The following is an 18,401-nucleotide window of genomic DNA, read 5'->3' on the forward strand; positions in this document are numbered from 1 at the left end:
TTGTTTTTGTTTTTGGGTCCGGGCGTGGGGCCTGAACTCTGGGCCTGGGCACTGTCCCTCAGCTCTTCAGCTCAAGACAAGCGCTCTACCACTGAGCCACCTTCCCAGCCCCTGCTTGGCTTTTTCTTAAGGCTGGTGTTCTACCACTTGAGCCACAGCTCCACTTCCTGCTTTTTGCCGGAGATGTGACTCATGGACTTTTCTGCCCAGGCTGGCTTCCAACCTCGGTCCTCAGGGCCCAGCCTCCTGCGTGGCCTGGATGACAGGCGAGAGACACAAAGGTGCCAGGAAAGTTCTTGGAACGTTTGTTTTTGGTGGTCTTTTTTTGCTGGAATCCAGTGTCTAGAGCTCCAGGCCCAAGCCCTGGAGGCTGGTGAGCGGGTGAAGGGGAGCGGTGAGGCAAGGTCGGGGACCCCAGGGTGGGTAGGGGGTAAAGGGGTTCAGGAGGGGCTGCCTTCCAGAGGACGGACGTTCTGACCCTGGTACAAAACCCAGCCTCGGGAGGGCGGGGCCAGCTCGGGGAGGGGGCGGGGCCACGGAGGGCCGGGCTGGTACAGGGAGGGGCGGGGCCTCCTGGTGGGCGGGGCGCCGGGATCTCTCGCGCCTGCGCACTCCCCGGCCTGGGCGGGACGAAGCGCTCGGTCGTGGCCGGAAGGGGCGGGGCCTGGACGCGCGCTTCCGCCGGCGCTCGCGCGTCGTGCTTCCGCCCCGCGCGACGTTGGCGTGTTCCCTGTCTCCACGTGGGGCGTCCGGTGACGGCGAGGGCCGGGGTTCGAGCCGGCGGAGGGTGAGCGCGGGTCCCGGGGGCCGGCGGGCGGCGGGGCGGCCGCGGGTTCGCGTCCCGCCTGCAGCCCGCCCCGGCGCGCGCCTTCTCCCCCGGCCAGGGCCGCCATGGGGCGCAAGCTGGACCCCACGAGGGAGAAGCGCGGGCCCGGCCGCAAGGCGCGGAAGCAGAAGGGCGCCGAGACCGAGCTGCTGCGCTTCCTGCCGGCAGGTGAGCCCGGGGCCCCGCGCGCGCCCCGGATCCGGACCCGGGGCCCCGGCCGGCCTCCAGCCGGGTTAGCCGGGGCTGCAGGCCTGCGCCCGGCTCCGCGGCCTCGGGCCTCGGGGCTGATCATCCTCACACTCACCCCCAGAGCCCTTCCAGGGCTCCTCGCCCCCCACCATCGTCTACCTTCCTAACCAGCCTCTGGAGTTTGTCTGCCCGGGCTGGCCTTGAACCTCGATCCTCGCAACCTCAGCCTCCTGCGTAGCGAGGATTACAGGCGGGAGGACCGGGCCTGGCCTTCTACTCCTTTGAGTTGTACAAATCCAACTATTACACAAATCCATTACTCTTATTTCTCTCAAACTTATTTTTCCTTTTTTTTTTTGCTAATCAGCTGATGATGAAAGTTCCAAGAGACTGTCCAGTCGGGCTCGGAAGAGGTGAGTGCGGATCTCCGGGCGTGCCGTGGTTAGGATGTGCGTTTTGCCGCTTGGGTGGGTGGAGCGCGCTGATGGTGAGTGATCAGCTGTGCACTCCAGACGTGTCCACGTTTCCTGTACTTCACAGGGCAGCCAAGAGGAGGCTGGAATCTGTGGAGATCCCTAAGACAAACAGGTCTCCTGGGGCCAAAGCCTTACCTGGACAGCTACCAAAAGGTCAGTGAACCCCGGTCCAGGAGCTTACCTGTCCAGTGTTCTCAATCCTGGTGGTGGTGGTGGGGATTTCTGGAATAAAGGGGAGAGCCCGAGCCCAGTAGTGGTGCCTTAGCTACTCGGGAGGCTGAGATCTGAAGATTGAGGTGTAATTCAAGGGAGTAGAAGGTCGGGCCTTGGTGTTCATGCCTGTAGTCCTAGCTATTCACGAGGCTGAGACGCAAGGATCAAGGTTCAAAGCCAGCCAGAGCAGAAGTTTCTGAGACTCAGTTCCTGTTTTGGGGCTTGGATTCAAGGCCTGGACGCTGTCCCTGAACTTTTGTGTTCTTAGGCTAGTGCTCTACCACTTGAGCCACAGCGCCACTTCCGGCTTTTTTCTTTTTGTTTATGTGGTGCTGAGGAATCGAACCCAGGGCCTCAGGCATGCAAGGCAAGCGCTCTGCCACTGAGCCACCTTCCCAGCCCCTGTCCCTGAACTTTTAGGCTAGTGCTCTGCCACCTGAGCCACAGCTCCACTTCTGGCTTTTTTTTTTTTTTTGGTGGTTCACTGGAGATCAGAGCTTCGTGGACTTTCTTGCCTGGGCTGGCTTTGAACTGCTTGAGTATCTGGGATGACAGATGTGAACCATCAGTGCCCAGCTTTTGAGACTTTTATCTCCAGTGAGGCAGCAAAAAGCCAGAAAAGGCCCAGTGCCAGTGCTCACACCTGTCATCCCAGCTACTCAGGAGGCTGACATCTGAGGATCATGGGTCAAAACCAGCCCGGGCTTTCCTGCCTGTGAGACTCTGATCTCCCATGAACCACCAGAAAACTGGAAGTGGCGCTGTGGCTCAAGTGGTAGAGCGCCAGCCTTGAGCTGAAGAGCTGAGGGACAGTGCCTAGGCCCAGAGTTCAAGACCAACCAAAAAAAAAAAGGGCAGAAAGGGCGCTGTGACCCAAGTAGCAGCATCACATGGGGCATTTGCAGGAGCTGTTGGGCTCTCCAGTCAGAAGGGAGCCCAGGCCTTGTTGAGCACTGCTCGGGGCAGGAAGCGCCCGGCACCTGCACACAGCAGCGAGGAGGATGAAGAGGAGGAGGAGGAGGATACTGAGGTGAAGCAGGATGACCTGTGGGGCTCGGAAGACAGTGATGCTGACATGGTGGATGACTACGGCGCCGACTCACACTCCGAGGACGAGGATGACAAGGTCAGATTCACTTCTAGATACTCCCGGATCTTTGGAATGTTTCTCCTCTCCCTGGGCAGCTCAGATGACAGCTGGTGGGCCTCGGGGCTCAGCTCCCCGTAGCCTGGATTACAGGCGTGCACACCACACCTGGCTTGCCTTCGAGTTTCTCGCCTGATGGCTGAGCCTCTCCTGGGACTGACATTATGTGGCAGTAGAAAGCCACCACTGGCTCTTTCTGGCCTTGAATCTTCTCTGAGCATAAACTTGAAAGGGCTACAGGGTAGTGTGTTTAAATAAATGAGAATGGGCGTCGGGCCGGGCGCTGGTGGCTCCCGCCTGTCGTCCCAGCGACTCAGGAGGCTGAGATCTGAGGATGGCGGTTCAAAGCCAGCCCGGGCAGGAAAAGTCCGTGAGACTCTGATCTCCAATAAACAACCCAAAAACCATAAGTGGCGCTGTGGCTCAAGAAGTAGAGTACTCGCCTTGAGCAAAAAGTTCAGGGACAGCGCCCAGGCCCTGAGTTCAAGCTCCAGGACTGGTTAAAAAAAAGAAGTAGAGGCATGCCTCAAGTGATAGGGTGCTGGCCGTGAAGGGAAAAATTAAGGGACAGGGATTAGGTCCTGAGTCTCACCCAGTACCAGCACGCATGCGCGCGCGCGCGCGCACACACACACACACACACACACACCCCAGGTGATGCGTATCTGTAATCCTAGAACTTTGGAGGCTGTGATGGGAAGTGGACAGCTTGCATATGATTTTTTAATCATCATGTAGTTTCCGCAGTGATGTGTGTGCGCGTGCATGCTTGTGTGTGAGATGGATTCGAACCCAGGGCCTTGAGCATGGGGTGCTGGTGCTCTAGCCCCAGCCCACAGCCCTTGTATGAAGGCTTGTTGGTTTCATTGGTTACCATCTCTCCTTTTTTGGGAGCTGGGGGGTTGCGGTCGGGGGTGGTAGTGGGGCTCGCACCCAGAGCCTGGGCGCTGTGCCTGTGTTTTGTCAGTGAACCTGGCGCTGCACACTTGAGCCACACCCCCACTTGGGGTTTTGGATGGTTCATTGGAGATCAGAGTCTCACAGACTTTCCTGCCTGGGCTGGCCTTGAACTGTGATCCTCAGATCTCAGCCTCCTGAGTCGCTGGGGTGACAGGCCCGGCCTCCGTGGAGGATGCACACCTGCGTTGGCAGGGCAGGGGTCAGTGGGTCAGGGGTCAGAGGGTGGACTTCCCAGCCCCCCTCTCTTTTCAGTTGTTGCCCATTGAGCGAGCAGCCCGGAGGCAGAAGGCGCTGGAGGCCGCGGCGGGGTGAGCGAGGGGCTGCGGCGGAGGCCGGGTTGCGTGTGTGAGCGTGAGTGTGTTCTGGTGTGTGACTCGCCGTCCCGGACCTGCTTCAGAGGCCAGTGGAGCGAGGAGGACTCTGAGGAAGAGGAGGCGCCATCCCCGGAGCCCCGCGAACCCGGAGAGGCCGAGGGGGACCTGCAGATCAACGTGGACCAGGACGAGCCCTTCGTGCTGCCCCCTGCTGGCGACACGGAGCAGGATATCCTTCTCCGTGGGGTAGGGAGGGGGGGGACCACCCGGCCCCAGGGCCTCACGGTGCGTGGACAGCCCCTTGACTGCACCCACATGCCCAGGCCCCCGACCTGCAGCGCGTGCACAAGCGGATCCAGGACCTCGTGGGGGTGCTGCGTGATTTCGGGGCACAGCGGGAAGAAGGCCGCTCCCGCGCCGAGTATCTGAGCCGCCTACAGAAGGACCTGGCCACCTACTACTCCTACGGGGACTTCCTGCTTCGCAAGCTCGTGGAACTCTTTCCCCTGTCCGAGGTGCATCCCCTCCCACCCCTCACTTTTGTTGTCCTGGATTGGAACTCAGGGCCTGGCCGCGCTGTCCCTGAGCTTTTGCAGCTCAGCTGGCGCTCTACCTTTGAGCCACTCCAAAGACTTTGCCTGCCGGGGCTGGCTTTGAACTGTGATCCTCAGATCTCAGCCTCCTGGGCAACCCCCCCCCCACGCGTGCTGAGGCCCCGCCCTCTCGTCTCTGATGCAGCTGATCGAGTTCTTAGAAGCCAATGAGGTGCCTCGGCCCATCACCCTCCGTACCAACACCCTGAAGACCCGGCGCCGAGACCTGGCACAGGTGAGGTCTCGTTCCAGGGTGGGGGGTATTGCTGCTGCACACCCACGATCACCCCGCACCCCATCCTCCGCCCCCACCCCGCGCCTCCTACACCTGCAAACCTGGATCTGGGTGCTGAGAGCCATGGGCACCAAGGGGCCAGGGACTGTGACCTCTAACCCCCACATCTGGGACGTCATGTCAGTTCCTCTCCATCTGTGAGGATACTAGGATTTGAACTCTGGGCCTGGCTGCTGAACTTTCATCTGTTTAAGCAAAGCTGAGCCCCAGCTCCATTTCTGGGATGTTTTTTTGCCCATTCATTGGCGATCAGAGCTTCACAGCCTTACCCTCTCCAGACTGCCTTCCACCTGCCATCCTCCAGTCTCGGCTGGGATTACAGGCAGGAGCCACTGCGCTGGGCCTCGGGTGTCTGCTAGGCAGAGCAGCTCCCGAGGTTTTCTCCCATCCGTCCTCCTCACTTTCAGGCTCTCATCAATCGCGGCGTCAACCTGGACCCCCTGGGCAAGTGGTCCAAGACCGGCCTGGTGGTGTACGACTCCTCGGTGCCCATCGGTGAGAGGCGCCCCGCCCCGCCCAGGCCCCGCCCGCCCAGGCCCCGCCCACTCCCAGGCCCCGCTCCTGCCTCGCCCAGGTCCCGCCCTGCGGCGGCCCCCGCCCAGGCCCCGCCCCCCCGCGGTGGCCCCGCCCACTCCCAGGCCCCGCCCAGGGCCTTGCGTCACCGCCGTCCTTCACCGCAGGCGCCACCCCCGAGTACCTGGCCGGGCACTACATGCTGCAGGGCGCCTCCAGCCTGCTCCCCGTCATGGCGCTGGCGCCCCAGGAGCACGAGCGGGTCCTCGACATGTGCTGCGCCCCCGGGGGCAAGACCAGCTACATGGGTGAGTGCGGGGCGGCCCTGCGCCCGCCGCAGCTGCCGCCGCTGCTGAGAGGGGCTGGGGCGGGCGGGAGGATGGCGGCCGGGGGGCCGGGCCGGGGAGGGGGGAGATGGGGGCGGGGTGGCATGGGGGCGGGGAGGGGGGAGATGGGGGAGATGGGGGCGGGGTGGCATGGGGGCGGGGAGGGGGGAGATGGGGCCGGGCCGGCGAGGGGGGAGATGGGGGGGGAGGGGGGAGATGGGGGGCGGGCCGGGGAGGGGGGAGATGGGGGGGGCGGGGTGGAGGCGGGGGCCGGGCCGCCCATCCCCTCCCTCCCTCTCCCCCCCAGCCCAGCTGATGAAGAACACGGGCGTCATCCTCGCCAACGACGCCAACGCCGAGCGCCTCAAGAGCGTGGTGGGGAACCTGCACCGCCTGGGGGTCACCAACGCCATCGTCAGCCACTACGACGGGCGCCAGTTCCCCAAGGTGGTGGGGGGCTTCGACCGCGTGCTGCTGGACGCGCCCTGCAGCGGCACGGGCGTCATCTCCAAGGACCCCGCCGTGAAGACCAACAAGGTGGGCGGCGCCGCCTGGGCACTGGGCATGCGCCGGGACGCCGGGCGGGCACTGGGCATGCGCGGGGACGCGGGGCCGGCACTGGGCATGCGCCGGGGCACCGGGCGGGCACTGGGCATGCGCCGGGACGCCGGGCGGGCACTGGGCATGCGCCGGGCCGACACTGGGCATGCGCCGGGACGCGTGGCCGGCATTGGGCATGCGCCAGGGTGCTGGGCGCGCACTGGGCATTCACTGGGCTGCTGGCATGCCGGGCGGGCACTGGGCATGCGCTGGGGTGCTGGACCGCCGCACGGACACTGGGCATGCGCGGGGGGGCACCCGCTCACCCGCCCCCTCCCTGCCGTGCAGGACGAGAAGGACATCCTGCGCTGCGCCCACCTGCAGAAGGAGCTGCTCCTGAGCGCCATCGACTCCGTCAACGCCGCCTCCAAGACGGGCGGCTACCTGGTCTACTGCACCTGCTCCATCATGGTGAGCTGCGGCCCGGGGCGCGGGCGGGCGGCGGCCCGGGAGCCCCCCTCACCCCCCCGCGCCCCCCGCACCCCAGGTGGAGGAGAACGAGTGGGTGGTGGACTACGCCCTCAAGAAGCGGAACGTGCGCCTGGTGCCCACCGGCCTGGACTTCGGCCAGGAGGGCTTCACGCGCTTCCGCGAGCGCCGCTTCCACCCGAGCCTGCGCGCCGCCCGCCGCTTCTACCCGCATGCGCACAACATGGACGGCTTCTTCATCGCCAAGCTCAAGAAGTTCTCCAACGCCGTCCCCCAGGCCCCGGCCCCGGCCCTGGCAGGTGGGTGATCCGCCCGGGTCCACCCCCCCTTCGTCTCTTTTGCCAGGCCTGGGCTTGAACTCAGCGCCTGGCGCCGTCCCTGAGCTGCTTTTGCTCGAGGCTGGCGCTCTACCACTTGAGCCGCAGCGCCACTTCTGGCTTTCTCAGTGTATGTGGTACTGGGGATTCGAACCCAGGGCTTCATTGCATACGAGGCGAGCGCTCTACCTTCTAAGCCACACTTCCAGCTCCCCTCCCCCTACTTGCTTCTTAATGCCAGGGCTTGAACTCAGTGCTTCCGTCCTAACTGTCCTTCAGTTTCTCTGCTCAGTTGTGATGCTATACCACTTGAACCACACTTGCACTTTTTAGCTTTTTGATAGTGAATTGGAGAGAAACATCAGTTTTTTCATGGGCTGCCACTGAACTGCAGTCCTCTGATCTCAGCCTCCGCAGTAGCCGGGATTACAGGCGTGAGCTGCTGGTGGTGTAACTGCAGGACAGCAGCGGGTGTAGGTGCTTGATCTTCCTCTTTGCTTCACCGGGAGACCCTGGTTATCCACTCCCCAGCCCCTCTGTGCAGGTTGGGGCGCACACAGATGGGAGAGCCCCTCCCTTGCACGTGGCCCTGTTGAGCACTAAGTGCCTGTCCGCGGCCGGCTGTGGTTTCTCTGGCTTCTTGGCCCTGGATCCACTTACTGGTAACATAATATTCCCTGCTGCTCTGGCATTGCCGGGCTGGGCTGGGCTGGGCTCGCGCTGGCCTCACAGAACGGTCAGCAGTTTTGAGTCCATCACATTAATGGAGGATCGCGCCCTCTACCATCCTGAGGCGGGCGGGGATCTCCAGGGGAGGGTGGGGTTCTCTGCAGCACCGGCCTGTGACTTCGGCCTGCCCATAAAGAATCCACGCAGAGTGGGGATCTGCTCTAAATTTGATTTGGGGGCGCGGAGGAGGAATGGACCCCAAAGACTGTGCCTGCTAGGGAGGTGCCTACCCGCTGGGCCACGCCCCTGGCGCTGCTTTTTGTTTTTGTTTTCAATCAGTGCCCCTTACAAAGCCGGCATCTGAATGTTATAAAAACTTGGCGATCTCCATTGTCCTGTTGGGGGGGGAGGAGGGGGAATCCTCGTTTTCATGGGTTGCATGACAGCTCACAGCGAGAAAGAATGACCTCCGGCTTGACGAAACAGCCGGTGGCTCCCGCCTGCCATCCCAGCTACTCAGGAGGCTGAGATCTGAGGATCGAGGTTCAAAGCCAGCCCAGGCAGGAAAGACCGGGAGACTGAGCTCCCATAAACCACCAGAAAACCCGAAGTGGCGCCGTGGCTCAAGTGGTAGAGCGCCCAGGCCTTGGGTTCAGGCCCCACAACCAGCTCCCCCCCCTCCAAAAAAATAACATGAAGCCCAGTGCCTGAGGCTGGGCCCCGGGCCCTGGGCTCCACCTGCTCCTCGGGGTGCCGTACCCCACCCCCCCCCCCCCCCCCCCCCCCGTCCTCCACGGACGCTGGGCCCCAAGGGGTGCGGATGGAGGCCCCCGCCGCCCGGGCAGCCCTGGAGTCACCAGTGCTGTGTGTTGCCCCCAGGGACTCGTGCGGCCGACCCCCCTGCAGAGCCGGACCACCCCGCGCCCCAGAGCCGCAGCCCGCCCGCCAAGGAACCCAGGGCGGCCGCCAAGGCCCAGCGGGCGCGGCGCCCCAAGAAGCCCAACGGCGCCCCCGCCGGGGCGGGCGCCGGGCCGCCCCCCGCTGCCTCCGGCCTGCAGGACTGCAGCCCGCCCGCTGGCCGGGCCCGATCAGCCCCGGGGCCCGGGGTGACCGGGAGGCCGCGGTTGCCGGCCGCCAAGAAACAGGGGTCCCCCGCGGACGCCCGGCCGCCGGGCCCCGGATCCCGGGCCCCCCCCAGACCCCGGGGCCGCCACCGCCCCCCGGGCAAGGCCGGGGCGGCCGGGAACGAGCAGCACAGGGCCAACGGCGTCCCCAAAGCCCGGCCGCGTCCCGCCGCGCCCTCGCCCGGTGCCAGCCGGCCTCCGCCCGCCAAGAGGAGGAAGCCGGGGCCCGGCGGCCCCCGCGGGCGGCCGTGACCGGGGACCGCCCCTCCGTGAGGCCCCGGCGCCCGCCCCGGACGCTCCATCCGCTCAATACACTCTCCGCCCCCCGCCCGCGCCTCTGTGTTGTTTTTGGGGGACCGGGGGGGGGGGGGGGGGGCGACGCGTCCCCGTCCCGGCCGGCCGCTCGGACTCCGGCCGCGCCTTCTGATTGGCCGGCTCCGCCCGCCCCCTGCCCTCTGCACCCGGCCGGGCCCTCCTGATTGGCCGCGCGGGCGGCGCGCGCGTCCCATTGGCTGAGCCTCTCCCCGCGGCCGGCCCGGCGCTCGGGCTCCCGGCAGTAGGCGCCGCAGCCATGAATCCGCTACTCGGGCCCAACCTCTTCCTCCTGCCGCCCGAGCGCGGCCTGCCGGGGCCGCCGGGGGAGCCGGGCGCCGCCGAGCTGCCCGCCGCCGCCGCGGGCCCCGGCCCGGCGCCCCCCGCCGCCATGGCGCTGCGCAACGACCTGGGCTCCAACATCAACGTGCTCAAGACGCTGAACCTGCGCTTCCGCTGCTTCCTGGCCAAGGTGCACGAGCTGGAGCGGCGCAACCGGCTGCTGGAGAAGCGGCTGCAGCAGGCGCTGCAGGCCGGGCCCGCGCGGCGGGGCGGCCGGCGCGACCAGGCGGTGCAGGCGGGGCCGCCCGCCGCCCCGGCCCCGGCCCCGGCCCCGGCCCCGGCCCCGCCGCGCCTGCTGCCCGGCACCATCTGGTCCTTCTCGCAGCCCCGCCGCCTCGGCCCGGGCCTGGAGCCCGCGCTGGTGCAGGGCCCCGGGCTGGCGTGGGAGCACCCCGACGGGGTGGGCGTGCAGATCGACACCATCACCCCCGAGATCCGCGCGCTCTACAACGTGCTGGCCAAGGTGAAGCGCGAGCGCGACGAGTACAAGCGCAGGTAGGGGACGGGGGGACCTCGGGGGGCCCCCGCGGGATCGGGGGCCTCGGGGGGCCCCCGCGGATCTCCGGGCCGCTCCCTGCCGTCCTGCCTCCAGCCGGCCCGGGGTTCGGGGGTGCCTGGCGCCCCCGATCGCTCCCTCCTTGGGGCGAGCTTAGCATCTCAGCTCCACACACGACCCCAGAGCCCGAGGCCCAGGTTTTGGGGAAGGGGCCGGGGAGGGCCGGGGCTGCACCCTAAAACCGAGGTGCTTGGATGAACTTTCTCAGGAAAGTCTGAGAGCCTCTTCTCTCCCGTGAGCCGGCAAACAGCTGGACATGGAGCTGTGGCTCAAGTGGTCGATCGCCAGCCTGGAGTGAAAAAGAGCTCAGAGACAGCGCCCAGGCTCTGAGTTCAGTCTCTAGGGCCAGCTCGAATGAATGGATGAGTGAGGGAATGAATGAATTCCAGGACCTCTGGGCCTTTCTTGGTAGTGATCGTGGGCGGGCACAGTGGGCATCTGGTCTCTGGAGGGGTAGAGGGGCGGGGAGAAGGGCCTAGGTGCTGGCAACCCTATCCATAACTACAGGGCAGGGCCGGGGCCTCATGGGGGGGGGGAGAGGGGGGTGCACAGTCACCATGGCTTTGGTTTGGGGGGGCTCTCCTCTCAGCTACTGTGTCCCCCCCTACTTTTTTTGTGTTGGTTTTGGGGTTTGAACTCAAGGCCAGTCACTCCAGGCTGGTGCTCTACCCCTTGAACCACAGTTCCACGTCTGGCTTTTTGCTGGTTCACTGGAGATCAGAGTCTCAGGGACTTCCCTGCCTGAGCTGGCTTTGAACTTCGATCCTCAGATCTCAGCCTCCTGAGTAGCTGGGGTGACAGGCGGGAGCCACCGACCCTCGGCTTACTGTGGCCTTTCATTGGAGGGTGAGGAGTGACTGGATGTTCTAGAACATTCTTGTTGGGTCTGGGGTCAGCAACCTGCTAGATCCCGGGCCCCTGATCGCAGGCTCCTGGGCTTGAGTTTTACCTCAAGCTGGTCCCTTGTGGTCCCTTGCACGTGGCTTGTGTCATGGCTGCCCTTGGTGGGGGAGGGGCTCATTTGTCCCCAGCCCATCATCATCGGGGTGTCACTCAAGCCCAGCCTGCCTCTGGGGGACTTAGGGCCATTCACAGGGCGCATGGACAGTTCTGGAATTCATCCATAACTACAGATCAGCTGTTCTTTCGGGGCTTTCTCATTTGTTTTATTTTATGACTGAATGAGCGTCTGTCCTTGGAGCAGCTGTTCAAGGCCACAGAGATTTATTCCTTGGGGTTTGGGGGCCTTGTGTTCACCCCAGGTCCCCAGCTCTCCTTCCAGTCTCCCTAACCACACTGCCCCTCCCACCTTCCGGCCCCCAGGCATTGGGATAGCCTGAGCACTAAACTCCATTTCCAGTGTGAGCTTTTCCAGGACAGGACTGGGCCCTGCTTGCTGGCCTGAGTGGCTCTGCGGGGGACGCCTTTAGTACCTGCCCAGTGCACAGACATGGCTCCCGTCCTGCACAGGTACAAAGTGACTTCGTTTGGAAAACAAGCCACTCTAGCCCACTGTGGGTGGCTCCCGCTCGTCATCCCAGCCACTCAGGAGGCTGGCATTCGAGGATCAGCATCCAAGGCCAGCCTGGGCAGGAAAGTCCGTGAGACTTTTTTGTTGTTGTTGTTGGTCAATCCTGAGGCGTGAACTCAGGGCCTGGACGCTGTCCCTGAGCTTTCTTTTTGTTCAAGGCTAGCATTCTACCTTGAGCCACAGCACCACTTCCAGCTTTTTCTGTGTATGTGGTGCTGAGGAATCGAACCCAGGGCTTCATGCAAGCGAGGCAAGCGCTCTACCCCTGAGCCACCTTCCCAGCCCAGGTCTGCGAGACTTAATCTTTAATAAACCAATGAAAGAAAAGCAAGAAGTGGAGCTGGGGCTCGAGGGGTGGGGAGGAAAACCTACCAGACAGCACCCAAGCCCTGAGCTCAAGTCCTGGTACACACACACGCACGCACACACACACACACACGCACACACACACACACACACACCAGACAGCACCCAAGCCCTGAGCTCAAGTCCTGGTACACACACACACGCACGCACGCACGCACGCACACACACACACACACACACACCAGACAGCACCCAAGCCCTGAGCTCAAGTCCTGGTACGCACGCACGCACGCACGCACGCACGCACGCACGCACGCACCCACCAGACAGCACCCAAGCCCTGAGCTCAAGTCCTGGTACACACACACACACACACACGCGTCCGATTTGAATGGAGGTAAACCTCTTTTTGTTTGAAAACCCGTCTGCCTGAGCCAGGCAAAGTCCTAGGGAGCTTCTAGATGATTCATTCTGAGAGTTTTCTTTTCCGTTCTGTAAGACTTCATTAATCTTCATCCATAATTAGCATTTCTCATGTATGTTTCCGTCTGAAGCCATCGAGTTCACTGCCAGAGAAAGATTTCCTGTCTTACCTGATGTACCCCGCTATCTTGCTGCCCCCCCACCCCTGGGGAGGGTTTTGGGGGGGGGGTCTCTGGGCATAATTGAGTACCCCATGACACAAGCTCACCTACAGATGAGCAAACTCAACCTCCTGGTGCTCAGGACTTTGGAAAATATATGCGTATATGGATGGATGTACTTAGCTGTCTGTCTGTATCCATCTGTCTACCTGTCTTCCTGTGTGTCTGTCTGTTTATCTGTTAGTCGGTCTGTCTGGGTGGACATCTCTCTGTCTATCCACTTGCCTGTCTGTCTATCACTTACCTATCTACCTATTTTATCTGTCTGTCTGTCTGCCTGCCTGTCTGCCTGTCTGTCTGTCTGTCTGCCTGCTTGTCTGCCAGCCTGCCTGTCTATCTATCTGTCGCCCCATGCTGCTGCGCCCTTCGGTGGCAGAGCAGCGGGGGGGGGGGGGCGGGGGGGGACTGCAGGCAGGCGCTGCGCTGCGGGCGAGCACCCGGGGTGTTGGCCAGGCTGTCTCTGCCAGCCCCACAGGGAGGAGCGGCCGGTGACGGTGGCAGCTATTCTTAGGACAGCTGCATTGCGGCTGTGAGTGAGACACACAGCAGAACCAGCAGCGGGCAGGGCACTGGGAGAGGCCGGGAGGGGGGCCAAGGCAGGGCCTCCTCCATGGGCAGGGGACACCGTCCTGCGGGATCCCAGCACCCTCGCTGATGGCTGCTTTGGCCGTGTGTGTGTGTGTGTGTGTGTGTGTGTGTGTGTGTGTGTGTGTCACTCCTGGGGCTTGAACTCAGGGCCTGGGTGCTGTCCCGGTGCTTTTGCCTGGAAATAGGAAGGAGTCTGGCCTCACATGTGGATCCTCAGATCTCAGCCTCCTGACTAGCCAGCATGAGGCCCCGAGTTCAAATCTTGCTATGGCCCAAGTCATCACCATCATCCTCACCATCTTCACCGTCTTTGTGTCTCGGGGGCCCCCGCCTCCCCTGGGCCTGGTGTTCTGGTGTGGGTCAGAGAGGGGGACACGGGGCCCCAGACAGCTGGTGGCTCTGAGGCCGGGGTGGGAGGGCAGGGCGCGGAGCCAGAGGCGCAGCTGCTCTTAAAAATAGTTCCTGCACATGGCAGAGAGGCTCCAGGCAGGCGGCTGCCCCTCACACGTGTGTGTGTGTGTGTGTGTGTGTGTCTGTCTGTCTGTCTGTCCTGGGGCTTGAACTCAGGGCCTGGGCGCTGTCCCTCAGCTCTTCACTCAAGGCTGGCGCGCTACCACTTGCGCCACAGCACCACTCCCAGCATCTCACAGGCTCACTGGAGATCAGAGTCTCGTGGCCTTTTCTGCCCAGGCCGGCTTTGAACCTCCAACCTCCGATCTCAGCCTCCTGAGTAGCCGGGATTACAGGCGTGCGCCACCGGCGCTGGCTTGGCCCCCACATTCTTGTGGACAGCCAGTCTCCCTCTGGGGAGCCACGGGGTGGGGGGGAGCAGGGAGCTGGGGGGCCCAGGGAACACGGACCTGTGCCCCCCCCCCCCCCCGCTGTGTGTCAGGTGGGAAGAGGAGTACACGGTGCGGGTCCAGCTGCAGGAGCGCGTGAACGAGCTGCAGGAGGTGAGGACGCCCCCTCCCTCCCCTCCTCACCCCCTCTTCCCCTTGGAGGGGGGTCACCAACCCAGGGTCTCCTCCGGTCCAGGAAGCCCAGGAGGCCGACGCGTGCCAGGAAGAGCTGGCCATGAAGGTGGAGCAGTTAAAAGCTGAGTTGGTGATCTTCAAGGGACTCATGAGTAATGTGAGTCCCGCTCTCGGGGGGGTCTCCTGCAGCCCCGGCCAGTCAGGGGGCAGCCCCACTGCTGCCCCGTCCACCTCCCTTCCCCTGGCCGGGCACCCCTGACGCCATTCAGTTCAGTAGACAGAGCAAGAACAGAAGATGTGAGTGTGAGCTGGGTGTGGTGGCTCACGCCTGTAATCCCAGCTACTCTGGAGGCTGAGATCCGAGCATCCCTTATTGAAGCCAGCCTAGGCAGGAACGTCCTAGAAGCTCTGATTTCAGAGGTGTGGCTCGAGTGGTCGAGCTTCGGCTAAGTCAGAGCGCTCGAGTCCCAGTACCAGCACACATACACACAATCAAAGGCCCGCGTCGCATGACGGGCCGTGGCGTGTGTGACATTAGTCACTGCCAGTTCAGCACCCAGGAGTCGGGAGCTGAATGCCTCTGTGCTGACTCAGTTTACCCGCCACCATGCCCTCTGCCGCCGTGGCTACATCTGTGAGGATGGCAGAAAAAAAGACAGGCACGCTGGGCGCCGGCGGCTCCTGCCTGTCATCCCAGCGACTCAGGAGGCTGAGACCTGAGGATCGCGGTTCAAGGCCAGCCCAGGCAGGGAAGGGCTGTGAGACTCTCATCTTTGAACTGTGATCCTCAGATCTCAGCCTCCTGAGTCGCTGGGATGACAGGCGGGAGCTGGGGACTGGCCGCAGGTGTCAGAGGGGGCGTGCTGAGCGGTCCCCCGCTGCTCCGGGCCTGCGTGTCCCCCGCAGAACCTGAGCGAGCTGGACACCAAGATCCAGGAGAAGGCCATGAAGGTGGACATGGACATCTGCCGCCGCATCGACATCACTGCCAAGCTCTGCGACCTGGCGCAGCAGCGCAACTGCACCGACGTGACCCACATGCTGCAGGTGCGCCCCGTCCTCCATCCCGGCCCCGTCCTCCCTCCCGGCCCCCGTCCTCCCCTCCCTCCCGGCCCCGTCCTCCCCTCCATCCCGGCCCCGTCCTCCCCTCCATCCCGGCCCCGTCCTCCCCTCCATCCCGGCCCCGTCCTCCCTCCGGCCCCGTCCTCCCCTCCATCCCGGCCCCGTCCTCCCTCCCGGCCCCGTCCTCCCCTCCATCCCGGCCCCGTCCTCCCCTCCATCCCGGCCCCGTCCTCCCCTCCCTCCCGGCCCCGTCCTCCCCTCCATCCCGGCCCCGTCCTCCCCTCCCTCCCGGCCCCGTCCTCCCCTCCCTCCCGGCCCCCGTCCTCCCTCCCGGCCCCCGGGCCCCCCCTGACGCGGCTCCCGATGCCTCTCAGGTGCCGGCGGGGCGGCGGCGGGAGCGGCGGGCGGAGGACGCTGGACCTGAGAGCGCGGGGCCCACGGCCGAGGCGGAGGAGGACGGCGCGGGGCTGGGCATCGCCGAGGAGATGCAGCGCATGCTCAGCCAGCTGTGAGCGCCGCCCCGCCCACACGCCAGGCCCCGCCCACCCACAGCGCCCCGCCCCGCCGGCCCCGCCCACCCACAGCGCCCCGCCCCCACCGGCCCCGCCCACCCACCACGCCTCCCGCCGGCCCCGCCCACCCACAGCGCCCCGCCCCACCGGCCCCGCCCACCCACCACGCCTCCCGCCGGCCCCCCGCCCATATCCCGACCAGCCCAGCCCAATCGGGGCCCCGCCCCGTCAACCAGGCCCCGTCCCTCCCCCCCCCACCCCCCCCCACCCCCGCCGTGATCCACGCCCCCACGAGGACCTGACCCCACCCATGTTAACCCCGCCCCCGCCACCCCCGGGCCCCATGCTGACCCCGGCCCATGCTGACCCCGGCCCCATGCTGACCCCCGGCCCCATGCTGACCCCGGCCCATGCTGACCCCGGCCCATGCTGACCCCGGCCCATGCTGACCCCGGCCCCCCCAGGCGGGAGCTGGACGCAGACGACGACTGCGACAGCCTGAGCTGGGAGGAGACGGAGGAGACGCTGCTGCTGTGGGACGACTTCTCGGGATACGCCATGGCGGCCGCCGAGGCCCAGGGGGGAGGTGACCCGACCCCGACCCCGACCCCGGGCCCCCGACCCGCACCGCACCGCACCGCCCCGCCCTGCCGACCCCGACCCCGACCCCCACCCCCGACCCGCACCGCCCGCCCTGCCGACCCCGACCCCCACCCCCGACCCGCACCGCCCGCCCTGCCGACCCCGACCCCGGGCCCCCGACCCGCACCGCACCGCACCGCCCGCCCTGCCGACCCCGACCCGCACCGCCTGCCCTGCCGACCCCGACCCGCACCGCCCGCCCTGCTGACCCCGACCCCGAACCCCCCGACCCGCACCCCACAGGCCGCCCTCCTGCCCTGACCCCCGACCCCGACCCCCCGACCCCGCACCCCCCCCCCGCCCTCCCTGCCCCGCCCCCGCCCCCCCGCCGTCCTCCCCGCCCCCTCCCGCCCCCCCCCCCCCCCCCCGCCACCCTGACGTGGCCGTCCCGCAGCCGCAGGAGGACAGCCTGGAGAAGGTGATCACCGACACCGAGTCGCTCTTCAAATCCCGCGAGAAGGAGTACCAGGAGACCATCGACCAGATCGAGGTGCCGCACCCCAACTCCCACGGGCCAGACCGAGGCGCCCCCCCCACCAGACCGATGCGCCCCCCCACACCAGACCGAGATGCCCCCCCACACCAGACCGATGCCCCCCCCACCAGACCAGACTGAGATGCCCCCCCCACCAGACCGAGGCGCCCCCCCACACCAGACCGAGATGCCCCCCCCCCACACCAGACCGAGATGCCCCCCCCACACCAGACCGAGATGCCCCCCACCAGACCGAGATGCCCCCCCACACCAGACCGATGCCCCCCCCACCAGACCAGACTGAGATGCCCCCCCCACCAGACCGATGCGCCCCCCCACACCAGACCGAGATGCCCCCCCACACCAGACCGATGCCCCCCCCACCAGACCAGACTGAGATGCCCCCCCCACCAGACCGAGATGCCCCCCCACACCAGACCGATGCCCCCCCCACCAGACCGAGGCGCCCCCACACCAGACCAGACCGAGATGCCCCCCCCCCACCAGACCGAGATGCCCCCCCCACACCAGACCGATGCCCCCCCCACACCAGACCGATGCCCCCCCACACCAGACCGATGCCCCCCCCCACCAGACCGAGGCGCCCCCACACCAGACCAGACCGAGATGCCCCCCCCCACCAGACCGAGATGCCCCCCCACACCAGACCGATGCCCCCCCCACCAGACCGAGGCGCCCCCACACCAGACCAGACCGAGATGCCCCCCCCACCAGACCGAGATGCCCCCCCCCCACCAGACCGAGATGCCCCCCCCACACCAGACCGAGATGCCCCCCTCCTCCGTGGCCTCCCCCTGGTCCAGGCAGCGCCGCTGGGGGAGCAGGCGGGTTTGGGTTCAAGTCCACAAACACCCACTGCGCAGATGCGCTGCGGCCCCTGAGCTCCCCCCCCTCCCTCCTCCCTCCCTCCCTCCTCCCTCCCTCCCCTCCTCCCTCCCTCCCTCCTCCCTCCCTCCCCTCCTCCCTCCCTCCTCCCTCCTCCCTCCCTCCCTCCCTCCCTCCCTCCTTTCCTCTTCTCCCCTTCCTCCGTTTCTTCCTCCCTCCTTCCCCATCCTGGGTCTTGAACTCGGGGCCTGGGCGCTGTCTGTCCCTGAGCTTCTCTGGCTCCAGGCTGGCGCTCGACCACCCGAGCCACGGCGCCACTTCTGTCTTTGTCTGTGGTGGTTCACGAGGGGAGCACGGTGCCCGGCCACCGCCCAGCCCTCCCCCCTTCCTCCTCCTCTCCTCCTCCTCCTCCTCCTCCCCCCTTCCTCCTCCCCCCTTCCTCCTCTCCCCTTCCTCCTCTTCCTCTCCTCCTCCTCCTCCTCCTCTCCCTGTGCCGAGCTCAGCGCCTCACATTCTCACCTCGTTTTTCTGTGCTCATGGCGGGCGCTCGACCGCTTGAGCCACGGCGCTGTTCCCGCTGTTCTCTGTGGCTCACGGACCTTCCTGCCCGGGCTGGCTTC

General features: G+C 65.7%; 2 protein-coding genes across 2 annotated transcripts; both read left to right on the forward strand.

Annotated features, from left to right (window-relative positions):
- Window positions 1–713: 713 nt before the first annotated feature.
- Window positions 714–9,243, forward strand: Nop2 (NOP2 nucleolar protein). The gene is made up of 15 exons (XM_042672477.1): window positions 714–787; window positions 885–994; window positions 1,383–1,428; window positions 1,556–1,644; window positions 2,610–2,830; window positions 4,064–4,119; window positions 4,209–4,354; window positions 4,441–4,640; window positions 4,864–4,953; window positions 5,421–5,508; window positions 5,694–5,834; window positions 6,160–6,389; window positions 6,741–6,863; window positions 6,940–7,180; window positions 8,747–9,243. Exons 2-15 carry the CDS (start codon window positions 892–894, stop codon window positions 9,241–9,243), a joined length of 2,271 nt encoding a protein of 756 aa, XP_042528411.1. The 5' UTR covers window positions 714–787; window positions 885–891.
- A 319-nt stretch (window positions 9,244–9,562) lies between these two features.
- Window positions 9,563–17,784, forward strand: Iffo1 (intermediate filament family orphan 1; the record flags this gene model as incomplete). Its single annotated transcript, XM_042672478.1, has 8 exons — window positions 9,563–10,140; window positions 14,163–14,223; window positions 14,306–14,401; window positions 15,151–15,291; window positions 15,681–15,814; window positions 16,283–16,401; window positions 16,853–16,984; window positions 17,623–17,784. Coding segments are annotated over exons 1-8 (1,423 nt in total), but the record flags the coding sequence as incomplete, so codon positions are not given.
- Window positions 17,785–18,401: the final 617 nt, after the last annotated feature.

Source organism: Dipodomys spectabilis, unplaced genomic scaffold (genome assembly GCF_019054845.1).
Source record: "Dipodomys spectabilis isolate Male_0828 unplaced genomic scaffold, ASM1905484v1 ptg000713l, whole genome shotgun sequence".
Lineage (NCBI taxonomy): Eukaryota > Metazoa > Chordata > Mammalia > Rodentia > Heteromyidae > Dipodomys > Dipodomys spectabilis.

What these genes read in the sequence shown, in the direction of transcription:
- Nop2 (XM_042672477.1), top strand. Translation starts at nt 892, where the DNA reads ATGGGGCGCAAGCTGGACCCCACGAGGGAGAAGCGCGGGCCCGGCCGC. An exon ending in AACTCTTTCCCCTGTCCGAG is followed by an intron (nt 4,641 to 4,863) that starts GTGCATCCCCTC and finishes TCTCTGATGCAG; the next exon opens with CTGATCGAGTTCTTAGAAGC. An exon ending in GGGCAAGACCAGCTACATGG is followed by an intron (nt 5,835 to 6,159) that starts GTGAGTGCGGGG and finishes TCTCCCCCCCAG; the next exon opens with CCCAGCTGATGAAGAACACG.